We start from the raw sequence: 25,000 nt of genomic DNA on the forward strand, positions 1-25,000 counted from the left end.
TTTATATTGGCTGTTTATACAAAGTCTGTGATTAATTTGATTAGTTGCTGGACAAAGTCTGAGCGTTGACCATTTTTTCAAAAACTGTCCATTTACTACCGTTCCGTTTTCTGTGAGAAGTGCATATCACTGGATTTAAAGTCACGTTTTCTATACTTTAAGTTTTACATGTCCTTTTTTATCCGCTTCCGTTTCCTCCTTTAGTCGTCAACCCTCCGTTTAAAATTCATCCCACTGGCTGGTTAACTACAACCTGAATTTTGGACACTTTCACTGCGCTGCTTCTTACTTTTGCTAAAGTTGCTTTTCCCAATTTTCTCGAGTGCTTCCTCTCCGCTGAACGCCGCCATGTTATCTTCTCCCGGCGGCATATTCCTGAAGTCTGGATGGAAATAGACCCTCTCAGATATTAGAACCAATCAGAGCGTGTTTTGGAGCGGTGACGTTGTGAGACTCCGCCCTCCTTAGTGTTACCCCCTATAAACGTTTCTTAATTCTTGCAAACGCACCAGTCTTGAAAATATTAATCTTATATAATACGTTATAATATTGGTAAATATATTAGTTATAATAGATGCATACAGAATATATGTATCAACTATGCTGTACCAGCTAGCATTTACGCTAGCGCTTATTATTATAAAAAGGTACTGAGAGTCTGAGTACGCAAGGTTATGGCACCATTGCTCAATGTAAAGAAACTGCATGCGCTGTTCCTGTTCTGTAACTTCTGTCGAGAATTGATTGAGTCTGTAGTCTATAGTTCTCCTAGTCTGTTGTTTTCGTCGTCTGTTACTTGTACTTAGTCACTATGGAGTGTACAAGAAATCCTGAGTTGCTAGATTTTGAAGGCAGTGGCTTCCATAATATTATTTTGCAAAAAAATAAAGATTTTGTGCGCTTACGAACTAATGCTAAATCGAGGGAAGATTTCGACAAGTGGAGAGAAATATTCAACCTCAAGAATTGTAGTGTTTCAACTCCTATAAACTGTACCCTGTTGGAGTGAAGAAATTATTTCGTCAAAAATTACTCTGCCATCACAGCAACAAATTCAAGCACAAAGGTGTGAAGAAGACTGTTACTGGGTAAGTAGTATTTTTCCATGTACTAATTTTACTCATTCAAGTCTAACCTAAATCCTAGTCTTAGGGTCTTAGGCCATACCTGAATAGGCTTACACGCAAGAGGCAGGCCTTACCCAAGAACAAAGGGTAAAACTTTACAAAGCTTGCGTGACCTAGGGTAAAAAACCGCATGGTACAGGGGTGGACCATGTACGATCAATGTGTACAACCCCAAGAAAAGTACATTATAACGCGTCCTGACACCGGAGTAGAGGTCTTTAGCTCTGTTTCTCACCAACAAAAAGTCGCGTCTGATGCCCATCTCCGATGTCAGGACACGTTATAATGCACTTTTTTGGGGTTGTACACATTGATCGTACATGGTCCACCCCTGTACCATGCGGTTTTTTTACCCTATGTATAGCCAAAAATAGCTACTCCCGAAATACGTATGTTTGGGAATGGATTGATTTTCGAAAACATGCAGTAAAATATTATACAAAAGCCTATACCTACAAACAGTATGGGAGACCTTTTCAGGAAACCTGGGTGGGGGAACACAGACAGAATAGGCTGAAGGGCAAAAATCGTAATTTTCGTAAAAAGGTAAGGGGATCCCTGTTGGGAAACCAGGTTTTTTGGGTGGGGGGAAACAGTTATGACCACAATTAGCCTAACACAAGGAAATTCATGAATATGACTGTGTGGCTAACCCCCTACCATACATAGCCTACAAGCTCCTGTTGCTGAATAACCACTGGTTCTATGCAACGTAAAAACATAATTACAAACAAACAAATACATATGCGCTTACCCCTACCGTACATACGGCCCCTGGCCAAAACGATCTTTCATAAGTTTGGATGATCGGAATGCTGGGGGAGAGTAAAATGGCCTTTGCTGATGTACAGTCCTTTTCAAGTGCAGGATTGTCATCAGTTTATCATTTTCATTTCATTTCTCATTTTTCCATCTAGCCATACTTTCATTTCAGCGTTGAATGATCTTACAGGTCCCAGTGCTTGGGCTATGCCCTAAATTCCATAATCCATCCATCCTACCATACATACAAGCTGACCTCCTACATGCATACAAGGGGCTACAACCGTTTCGGTGGTCTACTACTTACCAAGGACACAGGCTATTGCTTGACTACCTAAGAAACAATACTCGTTATTGACACATTGACCCCAGCCTCTGCAGGGTGACATTACTTTTTCAATGATCATTTTTGGAACATTTGTTACTTGTACATTGGGACCTGCCTGGCCTAGGCTACTTCTTACTTTGGAATTACAGAAGGCCGCACAATCTTGATAAAGTTTTACCTACCAAAGTGCAGAAATATGGCAATTTTCAGTTGTCCTCGGGCAGCCCATAAGTTTGGTACTCAGTCCACAGGAACTAAGGCTTTAAAATTATATAATTTTATGCTTACTGAAACTAGATTTGAGTGAAGCAGACCCCTGTACCCTCCTAATTGATTGCTAAAATAGGATAAATAGGGCATAAATATTGTCCCCCAGGACCAAAATTCCAAATTTGTGACACACTGCTAGGACAAATTGTGGAGAACCTAAGGGTAGCCTATGCCATTTGGATGCATTTCTTTCAAGCTCCAAATATCCAGCCCTTCAGTCGCTAAAACAAAAATGGGTCTAATTAGTAATTGGGTGTAAAAGGAACTAGGCCTAGCTAGCCTGACCTATTTATAGGCTATCTAAACTACTTATCCAGAGGGGCTCCCCCCCACCTAATGATAGGAGACACCTATAATGCCCTACCTTAACATAGGGGGCTAGACCCCCTTTGAGGAAGTTGAACTGGTTGTTGGGTAAACAATTCCTGCTAAGCATGAACTCTTCCCCGATGCACAACAATTTTTTTTTTTTTTTGCATACATAATTAACATTCAATAACTGCAGTTGTGAGTAGATATGTGAATTCTGTTTTTAAAATTGCTGTTAGTGGTTTATATAGACGCACACGGTTCTCTCTGCTTGTATATTTATTAAAACTTTGTGCCATAAAATATGCAGCATTATTGTTATATATAATATATATGCTAATTATATTTATTTATTTCATTCTCAGTTGTGAAGTTTTCGTCGATGCCACAATTAGGATCATTCATAAGCAATCCCTTAAAAGGGACAAGCTTATGGAGTCTTTTCCATGTTTTATTGAGATCCATGGGTGGCATAATCATTCCCTTGATTCTGCAGATGCTCTTAATCAACTGAGAGTAACATCAAGTACCCGAGATACATTCGAGAGATACTTTGAGCAAGGTAAAATAACACTTTTCTTGAAAGGCAGTCAAACTTAGTGTAATGTTCTTGTATTTACCTGTTTCAAAGTTTTTGTAAAAAGAATTTTACTATAATAATTATCTAGTGGAATTAAATTCAGCTAGAAAACCTCAATGTCACAAATTATATTGTATGTAAAATTTCACATGGTAATTTAATATTGATTATACTGAACAAATAACGTTAACTCTGCTGATAATGTCACTTTAGTGCATATAGGCCTTTATAGGAATGTAGAAATTATAGTCTGTTTGTGTTTATTGATGTATAATGTTATCCCATAATTCATATCCTTTTTTCAGAAATTCTCACTACCGGCACACATGCAACAGCTCTTTCCCTTGGAAGTCGTGAACAAATTAAGTACTGTAATTCCTAAGACATATGCTTAAGGCTGATATCACACTTTTGAGGGCTGCCCTTTTTCAAAATTTGTAGTGTCGATATATATGAAAGTAAATTAACTGCCTTTTACCATCTAAAACTGCAAATGGCATAACTAATGATTTATTTATATAATTAGCTACTTCAAAAAGATTTGCCTTGCATTTTTGTGCTTTTAATTCGGCATTACTCCCGAATAGACTAACTCAAAGATGTTATTATTATACAATAAAATTAATTGAATCAGTACCATGATTGAAATGTAAGTAGTTCTTCGATAATATTCATGTTTGGGGGCCTCAAAATGTGATTTCCTTGATCACCTGATCAGTGATTGCATGTATACTAGGACAATGCAGTAATGATGTTACTGTAGTTACTATTATTTTAGAATGATAATCTTAGCCAAGTTTTGACTCTTTCCAAGGTGGCGGTGAATGCAGTAGATATTATAAGCACTGAGATCTTGATATGAAAATATGTATGTGTATCATAACTTCTATATTAAGGTTTATTTTTGCGTTGGAATGCGATTGTCAGCTAACATTAGAATATTTACAGGTATGACAACAGCGATGGCTCACAGACACCATCTTATGAAATTAGATTTGGTTGATGATTTGAGAGGACAAGCAAACAAATCTGTCAATCCATCTCTCAAATCTGTGGAATATATGCGGACCCAATGGGTAAAAGAACAACATGGTGGATTGAACACGTTGTCTATGTTTAATGCTATCCACAAGTATGCAGCTGACAACCCAGAAGTACAGATTAAAGTTGAACACAACGATGAACGATTCTGTGTGGTTTTGGTAACTCCCTTCATGAAGAGGGTTCATGAACATCTAAGAGAAGCCTCGGAAGTTGTTTTTGTGGATGCCACAGGATCTGTAGACCAACTGAACACAGCTATCATACCTTTTATTTGTGCAGGACCAGCTGGTGCTGTTCCTTTGGCTGTGTTGTTCACATCATGCCAAGATCAAGTAACATTGACCAGAGGTTTGTAGTTTACATGAATGATTTTACTCTTTATTCTATTTTTGCGTATGTTAACTTTTTCAGAGGCATGTTAGGAAAATTTTTATGACTAAATAGTATGCTTTCCTTTCAAATACAAAATCCATGCTCACTACGAGACCCTGGGATTTTGGGGGGGAGCCACTTATGACTTATTGTATTGCATATGGGTCTGCTCCATACTTTCATCCTAATACTGCACTTCACTCTAACGACTACAGGTATTCTATCACTAGATTCCTACCTTCACTCAGAACTCTCCTAACCTCTTGAAAAATCTTTTCTAATTGTTGACTTTGCTTTGATGGTATGTAAGTTCAGTACATACAATATATATTTTCCTAAGCAAAAATTTAATTTGTATTCCTCTTTAAGTGATACTACTTTCCTGGTGACAAGCACAGTCACCTCTAAGAATTTTGTTAGTCTACTTTTTTTCCTTACTCTTCTTTGGTAAACAAAATTTAATGAAGTATTTGCATAATGTTTTACACATATACAGTACAAAATGCATTTAGTAAGAAGGTGCTTGTGCCCAACTAGGCCATTGTATATTACAGATAATGCAAATATGACGATTTAATTTATAATTCTGTTTGTTAACATCCATACAAGTAATAATATTTTCTATAAATTATATTTAATGTTCTGTTTTGTGCTTGGCAGGCTTTGGTATGATTAAGGAGATGCTAGGTGAATGTGCTTTCTATGGCAGAGGAGCTCCACAGTCATTCATGACTGACAACTGTGAAGCTGAAAGAAAAAGTCTAGCTGCAACTTGGCCCACAGCAAACCGTTTTCTATGTATTTTCCACCTGCTTCAGCAGGTATGGCGTTGGCTATTGGATTCTAAACATAGAATTCAAAAGGATAATCGTCAAGACCTTATGGCTGCCATGAAAAGTCTTGTTTATGCTAGTTCAAAAGCAGAGTTTAATGAGGTGTGGCAGTCTCTCCAATCCTGTTCTCTCATGGCTACATATCCTATTTTCAAAAGGTAATGTGAAATAGTCCAGTTTTAGAAGCATTCAGTGCACTATTGCTTCAGCCATCTGTCCCTATAAATGTCCTTTTTTATATAATTCATTAAAGTGTAAAGTCAGTCCCCATTGTTTATAATTCAACAAGGTATTTGATACCAAGGTCTTTGATCCTTTTGAATGAAGAGTTGAACAGAATTGAAAAGAAAATTGATTCTATCACTAAGTTTACTTTTCAGATTGCAATGTTGTATGTCCTGCTGTTTAATTAACCATTTTAATTTCCTTTTGGCATATTTAAATATTTTTTTAATGAGCATATTTTCTTAACTTTCAGTTATGTGGCATCCTTGGTTGAAAGGAAGGAAGATTGGGCAATAGCTTTTCGAGCTGGTACATTGTTACGAGGGCACCATACAAATAATTTCTGCGAGTCAACAATGTGCATAATCAAGGATATTGTTCTCAGTAGGTAAGGATTCATAAGTACATTATACAGGTAATATTTGTCATTACATTATTTAAGAAAGTACATATACTGATACTTAATGAGTCTGCATGTGTTTAACTGATGCTACTTTTTACTTTCCTCGAGAGTTGCTGAGGGTGGGTTGGAGTTGGGTTGATGTTATTACTATGAAATTTCACAAAACTGAAGTTCTCCCACTAAGCAAGTGATGACACTGCCTTGATAGTTGCCATGACCTCTTGCTGAAATTGGTGGGCTGTGATCTTAGTAGAGTGTGTATGTGTATCTCTCTCTCTCTCTCTCTCTCTCTCTCTCTCTGTGTGTGTGTGTGTGTGTGTTTTAGACACTACATAATAATAATAATAATAATAATAATAATAATAATAATAATAATAATAATAATAATAATAATAATAATAATAAAAATTATATTGGCATAAAATTTTTGAAAAACTGCTCAACAGTATGCATATTGAAAGGAACAGGAAAGAAAAAGTGGTATCCAAATAGCTGAGAGTTGCTCCAGTTTAATTTAAAACCTCTATACTGCAATGAAAATACTATGGTTCAAAGGTCTCTGGATGTTTTGCAGTTAATTTTATTGATTGATCTGGCAAACATGATTTGTCAGTAAGTGTAGAAACTCATTTTTTATGGAAATGTCTTACCTTGAAAGAGAGAGAAAATGGACATATTTAAACCCATGCTGGCAAATTTTAAGAAAAAAAAATTCTGTATATATTTAAAACTATGCTGGCAAAAGTTCAGGTTAAACTGCATTAATATTTGTAACAGACTGCCCTAGTTTTAGTTGTACTGTATCAAACAGTTTGGATTGCTTCTTCATTTTTTTTTTTCAGATGCAAGGCATACAACACGGCCCAGCTACTGATGTTTATGGTCGAGATTTTCGATGTATACATGAGGCAACGATTGGTCGATGTGGCCTTGAGTAGGCGGCATGTAAAGCCAATAATCTCGACCAAGGTTGCATTAGACAGCGTTGAATTGGTTGGCAATTCTAAATATAAAGTACAGAGCGAATCTGATCCAACCATAAAATATGATATAGACCTTGAAATTGGACTATGCTCTTGCATGCAAGGCCAAACTGGTGCTATTTGCAAGCACCAAATTGCATGTGCCGAGTTTAGCATGACAGCTGTGCCCCAGCAATTTTTAAGTAGCAGTGAAAGTCGCCATCGAATAGCAGTTTTGGCTGTGGGTCAAGAGAAGGTCCCTGATGTGGCATTTTTTAGAAAGTTGAATGAGGATGGTGGGTTTGAGATCACTGGCAAGGCAGATATAAAAGAAATTGTTAGTGAGAGGACAGAAAATCTGGATATGAAAGAGGAGCCACAGGATCAATTTCTAGCTATGGAAATAGCGATACAGACCTAGCACTGAAGAAGTTCCTCGGGCGCCTGGATTCCGTAAAAACTGCAAACCAGTTGAATAGTTTGCTGCATTGCACAGGAAGTGCAATAAGGAATGGTGGAGCTGGGCAAAGTAAGATACCTTGTCAGCCAACCTCCATCGCAAGACGCTCAACTGGCAGGCCAAGGGGAGCTGCACCGCTGTGTAAAGGCCGTCATCCGACAGGTGCTGTGTCTTCACAACCTAAACGTCCCCGTAATTTGGCTCGCAACATTTCCAGCAACGTGGCCAATGGGAAATCTCATGGCACGAATCATTAAGTGAAAAATTATTTTTTTTTTTTTATTGGCATATATTTGATTCAAATGGACTATTTTCGAATTCATATTTCTCACATTTCACAATAGTTGTTGATTAGTGTTAAGGCAACGTATTAATTTTATGTGTTTATTATAGCTCTTAAGACATGAATTATTCGATTTTTATTGTATCTGGTTGACAATGGAACTGTGCAGTTTGGAGTTAATCAACTTTGGTATGATGTACAATGTGAGTAATCTTTTGTATAAAATAATCTTTTGTAAATAATAATTTGTATTTTTTTCCCCTTATATTCCAAGCTATGCAGTTGATTTTAAAATTTACAATAAAATATCACCAAAGGAAAGCTTTTTCGTATTCGAGGCTGCAATGTTAATATGTATAATATAAGCAAAGCAATAATTTTGCATAGTTTATGATATCTGCACAACAAAACCTGAGCATGGCCTTGGTTGTAAACACAGCGTAAATTTGTGCTTTATTATATATCTGTGCAAATTGAACATTTTTTCTGATATATTTTTCTTTGACTAGAATGAATTTGCTACTCATTTCCGTCGGATATTATTAAAAGAATATGCTTTTTTTATTGCAACATAGATTTACCCTAGCAACTAAAATAAAGGTCTATATTTCCTGTCTCACACCATGTACTATACTTCCGAACATGAATTACCATCCGTATTCTAGCCTAACCTGACTAAATATGTAATTTCAAAAACATTGAGTCAAAACTACAAAACAACAATAGAAAATATATATGTATATAAGCAACAAAGAACAAATCAACTTGCAGAAGACATATATATGATCAACAGGGCAAAATTTGTGCATTTTGAAGGGTACATTGGTTCCAAATAAAATTCAAAGTAACAAAATTTTAAACTGCCAGCCTACTTCATGTACTTAATGCCTAAGTGTCGAGGCCAATATGAGTAGTTGAGTCATTTTGTCAATGGGTGAAGTATTACGTAACGAAACAGCTGATTGCCAGGGGATCATAATCCTCCTGTCGAGGCCAATATAAGTAAAGTCATTTTTCAACGGGAGAAGTATTACGTAACGAAACAGCTGATTGACATGGGATCATAGCCCTTCTGGTGTGTTTCATTGAGCAATGTTGCCAGCCATATGCCTTGCGTATCTCGGTACTTTATTTAATAATTATATTTACCAATACTATAACCTCTCACAAGATTATATTCTCAAAACTGGTGCTTCTGCATGAATTATTATGTAATGAAGCGGCTGATTGCCATGGGCATGGCTTTCTGCGTCTTTCATTGAGCAATGGTCCCATATGCATATCTCAGTAACTTAAAAGCATAAACGCCAGCGTAAATATTAGCTGGTACAACATATTTGATACATATTTTCTGTATACATCTATAATAACTATATTTACCAATATTAAACCTATTATATAAGATTTATATAACTGGTGCTTCTGCAAGAATTAAGAAAAGCGTATACGGAGTAGCGCTAGGAGGGCGGAGTCTCACGACGTCACCGCTCCAAAACACGCTCTGATTGGTTCTAATATCCGAGAGGGTCTATTTCCATCCAGACTTCAGGAATATGCCTCCCGGCGTCCTCCCTTTTGTATAGCACCGGGAACTTCCTGTCATTATGCAGCTTAATGTTTCATTCGTCTTCGCTCTCCTCTTCCGAGCTTCCTCTTGCTCCCTGGTCATCTCACGGAAATACCTTTCAAGGAAAACTGTGCATACCTTTCATATAACGTAGGCCTCAAGTTTTCCTTTTGGGGCAATCTTATGCCGGGTGAGCAATATATTTCATCTAAAACGCGTTGTCGTCCATTTTACATCATATTCAATTTATATCCTAAGACGGTGACCGATGAAAGAACAATTTCTTTTAAATCTAATGTATACATTTCTTTGACATACCTTGACAAAACCGAACTTTCTACTTCGTCTGAAAACTCAAAAGAGTAATTTCTTAAAGACACATTACAATGAAGAGCTTGCGTTAACATTCTGCAACCTTCCACACTTTTGTGAATGAAATTTCTTACTTTCGTCACCTCCACGACTTTAAAAATTCTTCCAGCAACACTCTAACGATAACGCGACTCTTAGTTATATAAGATAAGTCACAGTATCAATGAAAGGTTAAGAACAACACAGTAAAACAGTACCGAAAGGAGATACTCGTTCCAGAAGTGAATTATAGTACAACTTCCCCAACAGATGGCAACACCGTCGATCGCATCAAGCCATGATCACCCCAACCATTGGGGGGGGGTGTGATTGGCCGGGAGGGGGGTTTACAAAATACTACTTTTAAACACTGGCCCCCGGCCTTAAGAATGATCTCGTATACGTTTAAAAAACCACAAAAACTTACGCTTTGCATATAACACTGTTATCAACGTGTACACTTGCGGTATTCTTTGCCGAAAAAATATATCTAGTTTGCATGGAAATAAACGAAGACTTGAGCAGCTAAAAGATGTAAGCCGAAAGTTCGTATCGTATCACTATTTTTTATTGCCTTTGCGTAAGCAATCCGAGTTGGAATGGCAAGAGCACATTTTCTATAAACATGAAAGGAAATATGGACAGGGTAAAAAAATTAATTCAAACTGGTATACATACGTAAGAGCATTTCCAAATCTCTTTCTATATACGTAAAATGAGATAAAGAATAAAAAAACGATACTTATCAACGATTCCAAGTGATACTTTCTTTTCGAGGATTGATTTAAACGAATAAAAGAAAAAAAATATTAAAAGTACTCAGTAAAACTTCTGAAATATTACAGAGCCAGATCAAGTAGCAGCAGCAGCAACTCTGAGAGAGAGAGAGAGAGAGAGAGAGAGAGAGAGAGAGAGAGAGAGAGAGGTGCAAAAACCAGTTGCCAGCAGATGGATGTAGGTCTCCTGGACAAATGAATGAGACACCACTTCATTCACACTCTTTCCAGAAGTAACCCGATATGAGACTTGTAATTTGTAACTGCTTGGCTGACACGCGCGTTGCACAGAGAGAGAGAGAGAGAGAGAGAGAGAGAGAGAGAGAGAGAGAGAGAGAGAGAGAGAGAGAGAGAGAGGCTCTAGTGCTCTAGTTTCTTCACCGAACGTAAAAACACCAGGATATTCTTATCATGAGTTCAGTGCATAATGCCAGTCATATCTTCCGTGCTAGCTGAAGTTCGAAGATGGCACCTAGACGTATACGGAATACACAAGAGATAACGGTCGGTCTATTATTTATTCTTATTACGTATGAGTCACACCATCTACTACATACAGAGTACGCGAAAAGAACTACAGATACGTAATACACTTAAATATGCAAATACGCCGATCATATTTGTAAAAATATCAACTATACGAAACGGCTAAAAATAAAATACAGACAACACTAAACAAGAAAGAACGGCTTCAACCATTATATATTACTATATGATAATATATACTATATGACAATACAAGCATTAATGATACCTATAAGATTCATATATAACATACACTGACTGTTAGGAGAAGAGTAAAGGTATCCTTGCATTTCGAAACTCATGGCCTTCAGCAAACAATTGAGTAATTGTGACAGCCAGCGAGTCTTAGGCCTATCACCAATTCTTGAGCAACACACGGCAGTCTGCTACGACTGTTTTTTTATTTTTCTTTCTTTTTTTATTGGTTTAATTGCGTAACCCCATATACAACACGAATTTATCGCACACACATCACAAACAGGTCGCATACAAGTTGACGACTTACTGGCGGTAGTCCTAACCAGAGCTCTATACGACTGTGATTCATAGGATTATCCGGTGTTTGGCAATAATTAGTTTTATATTTACGACCGGTGACTTGTTTTAAACTTGTCTATGATATGTACGCGATAAGTTGAAGAGTGGACGGCACTTACCATTACCAATCACAGTTTGGAATATTGCCCTTATATTTAGGATACTTTAACTCTTTGGTTTCACGCCTAGATAGGACAGAATTGAAGCAATTCCTTCGATCAGTGATCCAACTCTTATCTCTCCCTCTCAATCCTGTCTTTCTCTCCACGCCCCACCAACCGTCACCCCTCCCCCCCCCCCCCCCCCCACCCCCCCCCCCGCCCCCTTCCTCCCCCTCTTCTTTATTTCTCTCTCTCCTAAAGTTACTGCGCTACTTCTGCCTCTTCCTACATTGACATTGATTTACTACAGGCAAATCGGACTACACAGTTCAGAGCCTGCTTCTCTACAAACTTTACAAACTTTGGGCTTCTCTACATTCTCCCGTTTTTTGGGTGTGTGAGAGCTTCTTCATTCGTGGTTAGGCCTAGTCCACACAGATATTCGTTTACCCTGTCTATCTTTTTACTTTGCTTTGGGTCTGGACAATAAACCAACATAATTAAGAGTGATGGTGCCTTAGTAGGTCTCTACACTTGAGAAATATGAAGGTTCAAGTGAGAGATCAACACTTCCAAGAGCTAATATTAGAGCGAATGTGGACGGAAATCCTGTTCAGAGCTGAAGCCTTTAAGTCAGCCAAAATAACCTTCGTCCCGTCACTGATACACTGGCAACGTTTCCGCTTACTCCAACTCAACCCTTTTCATTCCCTTTGCTGTCTCTCCGTTCATAGTCTCGTTCTTCCATTTTGGTTTTCACCCTCTCCTAACAATTATTGTTCCATAGTGTCATTGCTTTGAGGTTTTCTTCCTGCTACACCTTATAAACCCCCTTATTCTCAGTTTTCCATTCAGCGCTGAAATGACCTCACAGGTCCCAGTAATTGGCCCTTGGCCTAAATCTTATATTTCATTCCATTCCTAAATAACATTCTTTAGGAATCATGCCATATATTCCATTCCATTCCTAAAGATCACGCTTTAGGAATCATGCCATCTTCAGAGGACGGATACATAGAGGAAAAAATTATATATATATATATATACATATATATATATATATATATATATATATATATATATATATGAATAACTTGATCACGAAGTATATAAAACGTGATGCTATGTATAAATAAAGGTTTTTTGCCACGAAGGAAAAAATGAAAATGCGAGTTAGCCGAGTACTTTCGGTCCTATTCGGACCCTTTACTGAGGCATACTCAGTAAAGGGTCCGAATAGGACCGAAAGTACTCGGCTAACTCACTTTTTTCATTTTTTCCTTCGTGGCAAAAAAAACCTTTATATATATATAATATATATATATATATATATATATATATATATATATATGTAGACATGTACTACATACGAACGTCCAAACGGATCGTAAACAAGTATTAGCACCTGACAGGTGTACGTAGGCGGGGGTCCTACCCACATGAATTACGGGTCAAATTTTGCAAATCCGGCTGCAAACACCTGTCAGGTGCTAATACGTGTTTACTAACCGTGTGTATGTATCTTCGTATGTACTGCCTTGCTAGCACATATATTATGTTATGAATTGCCATTTCTTCCTTGTGGTGTTGGATAAATAAAATCACGAGTAAGACTTATTATGAATATATATAGTATATATGTATGTAAATATATTACTATATGTAAATAATAATTTACATATAAAATCATATAAATATATATATACACATATATATAAATATATTATATATATCTTAAAATATATCTATATATATAATATTTATTAATATATATATATATATATATATATATATATATATAATATATATTTAAGCTAGCTAAATATCTCCCACAAACTCCAATAAAAAAAAACTCTAGATTAAATAAACCAACATTCACTATCATTAAAATGCATAAGAACTTGAACGCAGAACGAGAATTCACACTCCAAGCGATACCCTCTCCGCTGTAAGCAAATACCCTTGAACCTATTCCGACGGGGCACTTACGCCATCCTAAGATAAGCTAGTATCTGGTTTTGGACACGGCTGTCGAATCTATCCTTATCGTCCTGCGGGATATATACAGGATTACCTGTCCTCATACGGTACAGATTGAATTGTTGGTGGAACGGCTGTTACTGACTGCCATATTCACGATTTCTCTTTGTTATCTCTCTATATGTAAGATGTAGGTTTGTACTAATAATAATAATAAAATAATATTTTGGTAGAAGACCTTCTTTTAGGCAAATGCTGTTAAAGAGAATGGCAGAATTTAAAAAAAAAAACATATATATAAAATAAACTCGCTTAATTCTGCCATTCTCTTAAACAGAATAATAATAATAATAATAATAATAATAATAATAATAATAATAATAATAATAATAATAATAATAATAACAATAATAATTGAAGAAACAGTAAAGCATAATTGAATGGAATATAAAATTCATGCCAAATGTCAAGCGCTGGGACCTATGCAGTCATTCAACAGGGACACTGACAGTATGCAGATCTGAAGGGTGTAGCAGAAGGCAAGCCTCGCAGCTGCACTCTGAAATAATTGTTAGGAGAGGGTGGAAAGTAAGAAGATGGAAGAAAGAGAATATGACGGGAGGTAGAGCAAAAGGTTCATTTTTATCTCTACATTTAAATACCAAAAATAACTAGGTAATTAACCCCAACCTCTTACCTACAGAGCCACAGAGAGAGATAGAATGGCTATCATTTCACCTACCACCGAACAGTTATTATTATTATTATTAAGTCAGAAGATAAACCCCTACTAATGCAATAGCAATCGAATTAAGTTCTCATGACCTAGAGGCGCCAATAACCTAGATGGCGTGACGCCAGTTTAAGTAACCATAAATCAATCAATCAATCAGATACACTTATTTCATTACACTGGGAAAGTCTCTCTCTCTCTCTCTCTCTCTCTCTCTCTCTCTCTCTCTCTCTCTCTCTCTCTCTCTCTCTCTCTTCTCTGCCTAATAATTACGTTATTCCTGGTAAATCATCTCACAGACCTTTCTTTTATTCATACCTGCAGACAGGGGCTTCATCTGGTCTGTAAATGTGGGGCGGGGAGGACGATTGGCATTGTTGCCCCCACCCCCAATACGTGCAGACTTCATCTTTCTTGATTACTGATTCATTACTCGAGCTGACCTTCCTACATGGGCATCGGTGACCGAGATCCCTGTGCCCATCATGACTTTACCCGGGTATTTCTGTGCTCAGCTAAGACTACAAATGAAACAGTCATGCAACTGTTAGGACGACTGATGATGACCAGTCTTCAAAGACATCAGTAGCATTATACTTCTACTTTCTGTTAACTACAAGTCGACGATACTGCTTTGTCAATTAGCAAAAACACCTGGACTTTCGGAGATTTCATGACATCAAATCGTCCCCCGCCCCGCGCTCCACCCCTTTTTTTGTGTGTTGGGGGGGGGGGGGGGGCAAATTACTCTTTAGTATAAGGGCAAAATAAACCTTACATTACGAGTAGGAAATGCAGAGACTTCAAAAACTGGAAGGCACCAATTCTTGCAAAAGACAAAGCAACCTGAAGTAGCCTATCTAACCTATATTCCAAAGCAAGATTGATGTATCTTTAACATACCTAGTAATACTGTTCTTAGACATGAGAGGCTAAATCAAATCTTCATTAAGAAATACAGACGTGGCTGAAAAAAAAAAAACACAGAAATGGCCCAATCTGAGTAATTTTGAAACCTTTCTTAACGCATTTTTTGGAATTCTCATTGAGATCACGATTTTAAAGAAAAATTATGCGTTGATGCAAAAGTACTGAACGCATTAGACGGAAAGTTATGATGAATGCTGAGGACTAACCGAGATCCAGGTTATTATAAGTACCCATGTTACAATGATGCAAAGTATAGCTTGAATCAGGCGGAAAGTTAAGTGAAATTCTAATGAGTGAATCGTTGGTAAGAGCATGTTTAATGGCAGTGTTGCACAAGAGAACGTGCTCTCCTGCCCGTCCTCGTACGGGATTCGAGTCTGGGTTCCGTCATTAGCTAGACGAGGATGCTATCTATTGAACGAACACACACACAGTGCTATTCCCATCATGTTAAAACTGTCATTATCTTTTCCCAGTATCACTTAAAAGATAATACAATAACCTTCAAATGAATTTGCCTTTTTTGTAGTTGTCTCTGCTTTAATTACTTGCTTGTAATAATATTTTTTTTATGCAGAGAATTTAGGAAGTAGGAAGACAACTTCCACCTAGCGGCCTGCCTGTGGAAGACGCCAACCCTAAAACAAGTACAGTGATGCTCAAATCTCATGCTACATGACTCCATAGGATTTCGTTCAAAATTCACTAACTGGCAACTAGCATGCTCCATATTTATCTTTCATTTCAATGCAAAAACGCGATTATCGCATACACTAAGGCCATAATATGTTTCATAAGAGTGAAATCTGTCATATATTTAAAAATGATATGAAAATGTCACATGTAGCCAAATTTCAGAAAAACCCTTATGAGACATTTTCAAAACTTTCGTCCACTCATTGCTAAAGCATTTGACCAAAACGAAGTCGCCATCAAACGTCAGTTCAAATGTTAAATAAATAAAAAAAACGAAAAAAAAATTGTCGTAACATTAATAATGCTTCCAAAGCAAACGTAAAATTTGAAAGTCATATTTGATTGCTTTTACCCTCAACGCTGAAAAAATTTAAACATAAAATTTGAAATAGCCATATTTGATTGCTTTTACCTTCAACGCTGAAAAAAATAAATATGTATATACAAAAGTAGAATGCGCCCACCGATATCAACGTGTGAGGAGCGCATGTGTGACGTGACGTATCAGTGTCGGTGCAAAAACAACCACCTTGTATATAAGCAGGTCTACAATGAGTAGCGACCATTAAATTATCTTGAAAACATTTACTTTATATGTGTTAAAGGGATATTTGGATTTTCATACATAATTATTTATCTTTCTTAAAGATTTCAAAATTGATAGCATACTAGCAAATATTCGCCTATTTGTCAAAGCCTAGATATTATTCCTAGGCTTAGGTGTTAGATTTCTTTACTTTACACTTAACATTCACATCTCTATATTAACAATTTCTGGCCAGAAAGCAAATGAGATTATCTACACATTCTTGCACTTCAAGTTACCTTATGAAAGAATAAGTTATACACCAAAAGCGAGGAGAAGGAAATTTAAGAAAATAATATTGTAAACCAGTTGAAAAACAAGTGTTCCATATCCTTGATATCAATACTTATGATATTTCGATTAATAGCAGTCTTCTCATTATAACCAAAATCATCATCATCTTTTATTCCTCAAAGAACAGGTAATCTCTACAAATAAAAACATTAGTAAAGATTACATCTCAGATGGCTTAGATTATTATTTAGGCCTATAAAACATTTTCCAACATACAGGCAGCTTAAACGCAGCCGAAATCTTCAACATTCAAATAAAACTTGTTTTCATTCATATTCCTACATTGAAATTGTTGTTATGACTGTTGAGCTTATTAGGTCTACTGTCATAATGCTGCATACATGGTTATGTTGACCAGTCCAAGGAGCATGTTAAGTGTGCTTTCATTGCTGGCACCGCTAACCTTATCACACCACACTTGAACTGAGCAACGTAAAGATAAAAAAAAAATAAAAAATCAATTCAAATCACACAAATTAAGAATTATACCAATTCATAACAGGGATCATATCTATTTAACCATAAGGAAAATAAGGCTAGCTGTGAATTCGCAAACTTTTCGACATGAATGACATTACAAATAAAAAAAAAAGAAAAATAATAGCACTACTTGGCAACATCACGTTGAGTCTGAGAATATGGACGATACAAAAAAATTCATGTCGCATGAGATTTGAGCCCCACTGTACAAAGTATGCATAATTCACCCGTATATTCTTTTGCTATTATTTTCAAGATCCTTCCTGAATGGAAAAAAAAGGAGAATGACCAACTCTAAATCAAGACCACTCTTGGACCTGAGCCAGATAATGGCTACAGGTGTAACTCGCAGAAAAACAGGTTTCCCTTTCACACACGCACGCACACGCACGGACCATCCTCAGGCTTGGATTTTAAATTCTGAGTTTGCTGAAAAGTAAAATCATTCTGTACACGGTTTTTAGATTTCAAGTTTTTTTTTTTTCTTTTTTGCACACAGTTTACTACAAAAAGTATAATCAAAGTCTTTTTTTAACAGTTTAAGTTTTCAGTTTTTTCTTTATTTTTTCGCAATCAGCTCAAACAATGTCTACTTATTAAGCGGTACTACACCTTGCAGCTTAAATGTAATTGCGTCTCAAGCAGACTCTCGTTCCCGGATAATTCTCATGACGTCAGAGGAATGCCGTGACGTCACAGGGCTCAATTACCTAATTTGAATGCGCCGCCTACGCGATCTCTCTCTCTCTCTCTCTCTCTCTCTCTCTCTCTCTCTCTCTCTCTCTCTCTCTCTCTCTCTGTAGCTATCGTACCGATTCTAGCTTAATGTGTGAACTAAGTTGATAACCAGATCCATTTTGCAAAATAAAAAAAATAAAAAAAATTATCCAGGAAGTCTTCTATATAGGACTGACAAGCAAATAATAAGTAGGCCACTAAGTTTTCTTACCCTACTGTGAAAAAAGGCTCAAGTCTACCATAAGAAAGCAATACGAGAAGAACATGTAGGCGATAAATTTACCTTTTAGAGAGAGAGATAGAGCATTCCCACCTGAATATCATGGAACACCTATATACGGATATATTCAGAGAAATTCACGCTACACACACACACACTAAATAAATTCCCTTGTAGCTCATTCATGTCTTCTTTCTAGGGCAGTAATACACACACACCCATATATATATATATATATATATATATATATATATATATATATATATATATATATGTGTGTGTGTGTGTGTGTGTGTGTGTGTATAAAATAAAAGGAGCCCATAAAAACACCGAAATATAGAGAGAGAAATACTATATCTCAGAGACTGCTGTCTCCCTCTTCAGGTGAATGAATGAGAAAAGTTACAGAATAGGTGGTATTTATACCAAGAGGTCCATCCACAGGTAAGCCATTTTAGGCCACTCCCACTGATAATCTTCCTTTAATCTTCTTAAGCGTTGGTTGAATGAAAACCTTGTCGATGATAGCTGAGTCCCATGCTCCCTTTGAGATCTTCATTACCTGCCTCTCTTTAATCAAGGCCAATTCCATCATTTGACTCTTGTACCGGCAGTTGCTGCTATAAATTATATGTGACAAATTCCAGTTTATTCTATGGTAATGTTCATTTATATGGTTGAAAATAGCTGAGTTCTGTTGTCCATACATAACTGACCGTTTATGCTGTATTAATCTCTGGGGAAGAGATTTTCCTGAAATTTGTCACATATAATTTATAGCAGCAACTGCCGGTACAAGAGGCAAATGATGGAATCGGCCTTGATTACAGAGAGGCAGGCAATGAATATCTCAAAGGGAGCATGGGACTTAGATATTATCGACAAGGTTTTCATTCAACCGACGCTTAAGAAGATTAAAGGAAGATTATCAGTGGGAGTGACCCCTTGCTATAAATACCACCTATTCTGTAACTTTTCTCGTTCATCTACCTGAAGAGGGAGACAGCAGTCTCTGAAATATAGTATATATTTCTCTCTATACCTATATTTTGGTGTTTTTATGGGCTCCTTTTATTAGATGGAATTTTGTTATAACAAAACATTTTTACAAGTCATATCCCTATACATATACATATATATATATATATATATATATATATATATATATATATATATATATATATATATATATATATATATATATATATTATATATATATATATATGGGTGGGTGTGTGTTTGTGCGTGTGAGTACCGCTGACCTAAAAAAAAAGACATTAATGAATTAAATGGGTATTTATATAAGTCATTGTTCTACCTCGAAGTTTTTCTATTAAGGTTAAATAAACATACGTCAATCATTTTAACTCTGCCGTGAGTTTAGCGTTCTAATTCATATCTCAGTCAAATTTCAGTACGCGGTTTTTCAATTTTAATGCCGCAAACCATTCGCGTAGTTCAACTCAGGTCAGCAGACAACAAACCCTGGTAAAAGTCAGTTCCAAGAGGAAAGACGAAAAAGATAAATATTATCTCAAGCATTTTGCATTATCCCACTCCGGTCTTCTGCTCTTACGTGTGTGCCCTTAGGACCAGACGCTTACCTCTAGCTCGTGGGCACCAACATCAGTCCCCTACCATGATAAGGCCACCAAAACCTCACTATATAGACCTATGCCTCATGCAGAAGACGTCGAAAATTCACTACAGCAACGCCTACTAACCGACCGTTAACAAGGACCTACCCAAGGTCTACAGAATCTTTAGACTTGGGCCTACCCATCTTCGGGTTACGTACAGCACTCTGAGAAGAAATTAACGCCTCACCTGTGTCCCCGCCAGTAACACCTACCAACTGATGACAAATTTCGAATAAACCGTCTCTTGCAAATAAACAAATAAGTACTACGAAGGGGTATTTCCCGAAGATCCCACACGTGCCGGTTCTATTTCTGAGAAACGACGCCCATATACCCCTACTGACATACCCACACTGAAGCGTCTCCGCCCTGTCCCCGAGCGGACAAATATAATAAAAACGTTCAAAATACAGATACGCGGGCACGAGTACTGTGGGTCGGAAACCGGCATACCTAGAAGATGATGGCACCCGCCGGCATACCCTTCTCTCCCCACCACCCCCGCCTCCCCCAAACTTCTACCCCACTCAACACATTCAAGTCTAGCCGTCAAATCTGGCCACCAACAAAACGTACTGTCACAAGCTAAATATAGACCGAAACCTTTAACGTAATCCCAAAATATCGACAACTGTGTAAGGCTGTGGCGCATCCATTTACTGACCTGTTTTTGCAATGTTCCATTTCATTGCACCTAAATTCTTATCAACATCCCGTACAGCATCCTTTACCAAATAGGAAAGTAGAGCAGTTGCACTAGGATATTTATATCGTGTACCTATGTATCTACGTTACATTCTTATCAGTATGTGGACTTTACTACACTGAGCAACCTAGTACTAGGCCTATACGGTCGATAATTTTGGGGTTATTTCATTTATCAACTGATTTTAATCAATTTTACTTTGCGTTAACAATTCCTCCATTGGTCATTTTTTTTATTAATTTGCATAAGTATTTTAGATAATGTTCACATATTTTAACATTCTTTCCTCATTTCCAAAGTAATAGATCTGAATACACAAATATTGATCATATCAATATAATTGATACCTGGATAATTATTATGGACTAAAAATAAAAACTGTCAATATTGTTGATAAAACTGCCCTAATAATAGTTCGACTTCTCTGAATGTATGTAAAATATCCGTATATAGTTCTGTATTGAAAATTTAAATACAAAATTCAAAAATCATATTACTTTATATATATAAATTTTCCGTCTTAATTAAAATACGTCCGAGTTCTATAGCTTTGAAACGTTAAATATCGGTTTGTTGGAATGTGATGAAATTTACACATTATATCGTTTATTTTCACAAACCCTGGCAATGATACAATTTGTTATCCTGTACATCAATGTGTTATCTACGCTCTATAAGCTTTAGAAAAAGAAAATAAAAACATTTTCATTGAAAAAATAATATCCGTATACTTACAACCAATGTAAAATGACGTCTATGGAGTTCCCGGTATATTGCTCAGCAGAAGGCCAGTTGTAAACAGTCCTCTTTCCCGAGCTTTGCTTCGTTACGCGCGGATCCCTAACCATCATGATCTCCCCGAGCCATTGCACAAGCATTATTGCAATCATAAATCGCAAAACATTAACAAGCAACGTGAAATGTGTGGCAAAACACGAGGGAAATTGAATGTGCCGCCGACGCAGACACTACCAATTCACAACCTTCTAGGTAACTGAGAGACTACGACGAGGCACAGGGTTGCCAACTCAATCGGGCTGATCATCGTCCCTACAGTCATTTTGAAAGCTCCCTACAGTCGAGTCAAGGTCCCCACACGATTAGAATATAGCTTCTTACATGACTATTACCTATAAGCACCGTCTAATGAAGTGCAATGTCATGATATTTCCAAAAATAATGGGATCATTAAGGTTCATTTATCGTTATTTATTGCATTTTCTTTTCAGATGAACCCTAATATAGTCTACACATGGAACAGGGGCACCACAGGGGCCACTGACTTGAAATACAAGCTTCTAGATCTAGATTATGGTGTTCATTATAAAGTTCATTACATCAGTTATTGGGAAAGAAAAGAATAACAAATTAACACAGAAATAGATGGAAATACAAGGAGAATTGTTATAAGGGAAAAGAAAGTTATGGTTGCGCCAGTTTGATAAAATTTCCGTTTGCGCAACTTTTGACATTCTGCAAGCATTGAATTTTTCTATATACCTCCAAAAAGAGTTTATTGCCAGTACTTTGAACATTTTATACTTGTAGTTCCCATTCAAAATCTCCACGCTATTCACACGATAATGGAAGGTTTAGAAACGGAATTATGATAAACACGCCAAATATTTTTTATTCAGAATCATCACTTTACAGTATACTTGGATGGAGGATCTAGAGTCCTAGACCTATGCTGATACAAAGAATGTACTATAACGCCGGAGTCCTTAGGCCGCTGCATACATTGTGTCAAAATAGCAAATCCTTCATCAATGAGATTAAAAGCATCGATTTCCTCGCATTTTGAAGCAAGCCACTTTTGTCGCCCAATATATGGAGCAGTGTAAATAATTAAAAGTTAAATAATATGTGAACAAAGGATAAAGGAACTTGGTACTTGCTACGATTGAGAATTTATACCGTCAATTTCTTTTATAAATATACATGGCTTATCAACGAATGTCAAGAGACCCTTCGATTTAGAGAACTAGGCCACGGCTCCAAATGTCCCTACGCCCTTCATATTGAGGTAAAAATCCCCATGTTTAGAGATATATCCCTACAGTTGGCAACTCTGGCTGAGGTACCTCTGGGCACTGTCGGTAGTCTAACCATGTCATGGCGCCCAACGTATCATACACTTCATGAAGATAAGGACGTAGAAATAAAGTCTCCATCTCGATAAATTTATACTAAATGAACATTGCTTTTTTTAGGAAAGAAGTATGGATGCCCACAGGTGTGGCCGTTTAAATGAGATCCATATCCTGTAAAACTCTATCGTACGGCGGGCAGGGCTGCGCTATCACACGCGGGATGACTGCAGATGTTACGAGTGAATTGCCGAATTCTTTTTTTCCAGGTTTCCGGGCAAATTCTTCCATTATCGTCATCCCGAAGAGCGCAGCCTGGAGAAAATAAAGATTTATGATTTGCCATTGTAAAGAGAATGCGCTTCTTCATAATGCATTTCCTACGAAAACCTCTGGGACGACGACCACCTGTACATTCCTCCGTTCTTTGTTTGCGGAGAGCACTAGTACTAGTGTCATATTGTAACCTTCATATCGCTTCGCTAGTCGACGACTCGACGGGGGAAGTCGGCGCAGGTTTAGTCTGCCATGGCCCACGGGTTCGACAGCCTCTCACAGAACGTTCGACAGTCTAACCAGCAGCTGTCACTGGCGCTGCCAAGTGCTGTCTTCAAACCCCTATATGCCAAAGCTTATTCATTTATTTTTTCTTTTTAATAAGTGAGATCTCTTCTTTCTGTATTTCTCTGTACCTCCTCTTAATTCTTAATAAGCACCACATATTTAGGAAACTTGAATTTCAAGTTAATGGTCCCTTTGGTAGGCTTGTACCATACGATTTGGGTTCATCTCGTACATATGATATTAATAATATTGGTGTAATTATCGGCTCAGGTAGACCCACCCTTGTCTCTACCAGTTACAATATGCCCCTGCACTTTCAAAATAATGATGCCCACAGTGCACTGCGCGAGGTAACTATCGGCACTACCCTCCCACAGGGCTTATCTACTTCTTGTGCACAAGATTCCCGACAATATTGGACTTAGAACGCTATATTCCATGAAACTTTTGTCTTGTGCATTTCTTCAGCAAATAGCGCCTTGCCAAATAGCTGCAACCCTTTTCATTCCGTTACTGTACTACATCAGTTTATATTTTCTTCCTTCCATCTTACTTTACTCAATTCTCTGCTAACAATTATTTCATAGTGCAACTGTTAAAGGTTTTCCTCTTGCTACATCTTCAAATAAACCTTTTTGCTCTCAACCTCATTGGAATGGCTCGAGAACAGTTCTTGTATAGTGAGTTATCGAACTTTAACTTGAGAGTTTTTTATGACCATACTATTTCCCAGCCGTGTATAACCCTGAATTCTAATCTCTGCTTATATTTGTCAACAACCTTTTCATCTAAAAATTATGAAAGCATCAAGCTGAAACCGACCAAACCTTAAACTAACCACACACACGGGGCACTTTTAAGTAGCTGGCATCAAAGTGGTCAGCCATTTAGTTGCCAGCTGATAGTATTCAGTTTGTATAATGGTGTAACAGAACCAGAACTGGTAGCCACATCGTATCCACTCTTTCAGAGGACAAGTATGGTTTTGGGGAACGCTTTAGAGCAGTATGGTAGCGTAGCATGAGGCTGGTGAGCACGCAAATAGTCAGCTCACTCTTTAGACGTAGCTGGCCGGGAATTGTATTGGCGCTTTTGTCTACACGAACAGTTTCCGAGCACAGCTTCGTTGCCATGCCTCGAAACCATACTTGGCCAAGAATCGTGTATAAGAGGGTCCATAGTGTCGTCCATTTTTACTGGCTCGTCTGTGCTCTTCCATATAATTATACATGTGTATTCCATCTTTGTTTTTGTTTTTGTTTTTTTTATTCCAATAGCCAGTGTTTGACTTGATGAAGCAAGATTCAGTAACATTCCTTTCAACCGATTCGTTGCACGGAACTGTGGACCTTATTTCACGTCAGCTGACAGGACGATTTGCGGAACTGTGGACCTTGTTGCTTCACCCCAGTTGACAGGACGATTTGAATCTCTCGTACGCTTAAGTAATGCATTCGATATCTGGCCAGTTCTCACGAAGTATTGATGCTGTTTGAACCGTTGATCAAGTGATGTTCCAGTTGCGCGT

The 25,000-nt window shown here is 37.3% G+C and overlaps 3 protein-coding genes across 6 annotated transcripts in view; 1 reads left to right on the forward strand and 2 right to left on the reverse strand.

Moving 5' to 3' along the window:
* The window catches only part of LOC135203986 (uncharacterized), a 12,950-nt gene extending 4,772 nt beyond the window's left edge, over positions 1-8,178 (forward strand). Inside the window, exons 2-7 of the mRNA XM_064233911.1 lie at positions 973-1,088; positions 3,162-3,358; positions 4,325-4,768; positions 5,453-5,783; positions 6,104-6,238; positions 7,096-8,178. Of these exons, the coding sequence (XP_064089981.1) occupies positions 973-1,088; positions 3,162-3,358; positions 4,325-4,768; positions 5,453-5,783; positions 6,104-6,238; positions 7,096-7,636 (1,764 nt within the window). The 3' untranslated portion in view covers positions 7,637-8,178. The remainder of the gene's footprint in view (positions 1-972; positions 1,089-3,161; positions 3,359-4,324; positions 4,769-5,452; positions 5,784-6,103; positions 6,239-7,095) is intronic.
* The window catches only part of LOC135204314 (chloride channel protein 2-like), a gene marked incomplete at its 3' end in the record, with an annotated part of 186,581 nt that extends 164,778 nt beyond the window's left edge, over positions 1-21,803 (reverse strand). For both annotated transcript variants that reach the window (XM_064234494.1, XM_064234493.1), the window contains 1 exon segment: positions 21,554-21,803.
* Positions 21,804-22,430: 627 nt separating this feature from the next.
* Positions 22,431-25,000, reverse strand: part of LOC135204316 (chloride channel protein 2-like) — a 44,311-nt gene continuing 41,741 nt past the window's right edge. For all 3 annotated transcript variants that reach the window (XM_064234497.1, XM_064234496.1, XM_064234498.1), the window contains one exon: positions 22,431-25,000. This exon is cut by the window's right edge and continues 1,524 nt beyond it. The gene's annotated coding sequence lies outside the window, so the exon portion shown is untranslated.

This window comes from Macrobrachium nipponense, chromosome 44 (assembly GCF_015104395.2).
Source record: "Macrobrachium nipponense isolate FS-2020 chromosome 44, ASM1510439v2, whole genome shotgun sequence".
Classification (NCBI taxonomy): Eukaryota; Metazoa; Arthropoda; class Malacostraca; order Decapoda; family Palaemonidae; genus Macrobrachium; species Macrobrachium nipponense.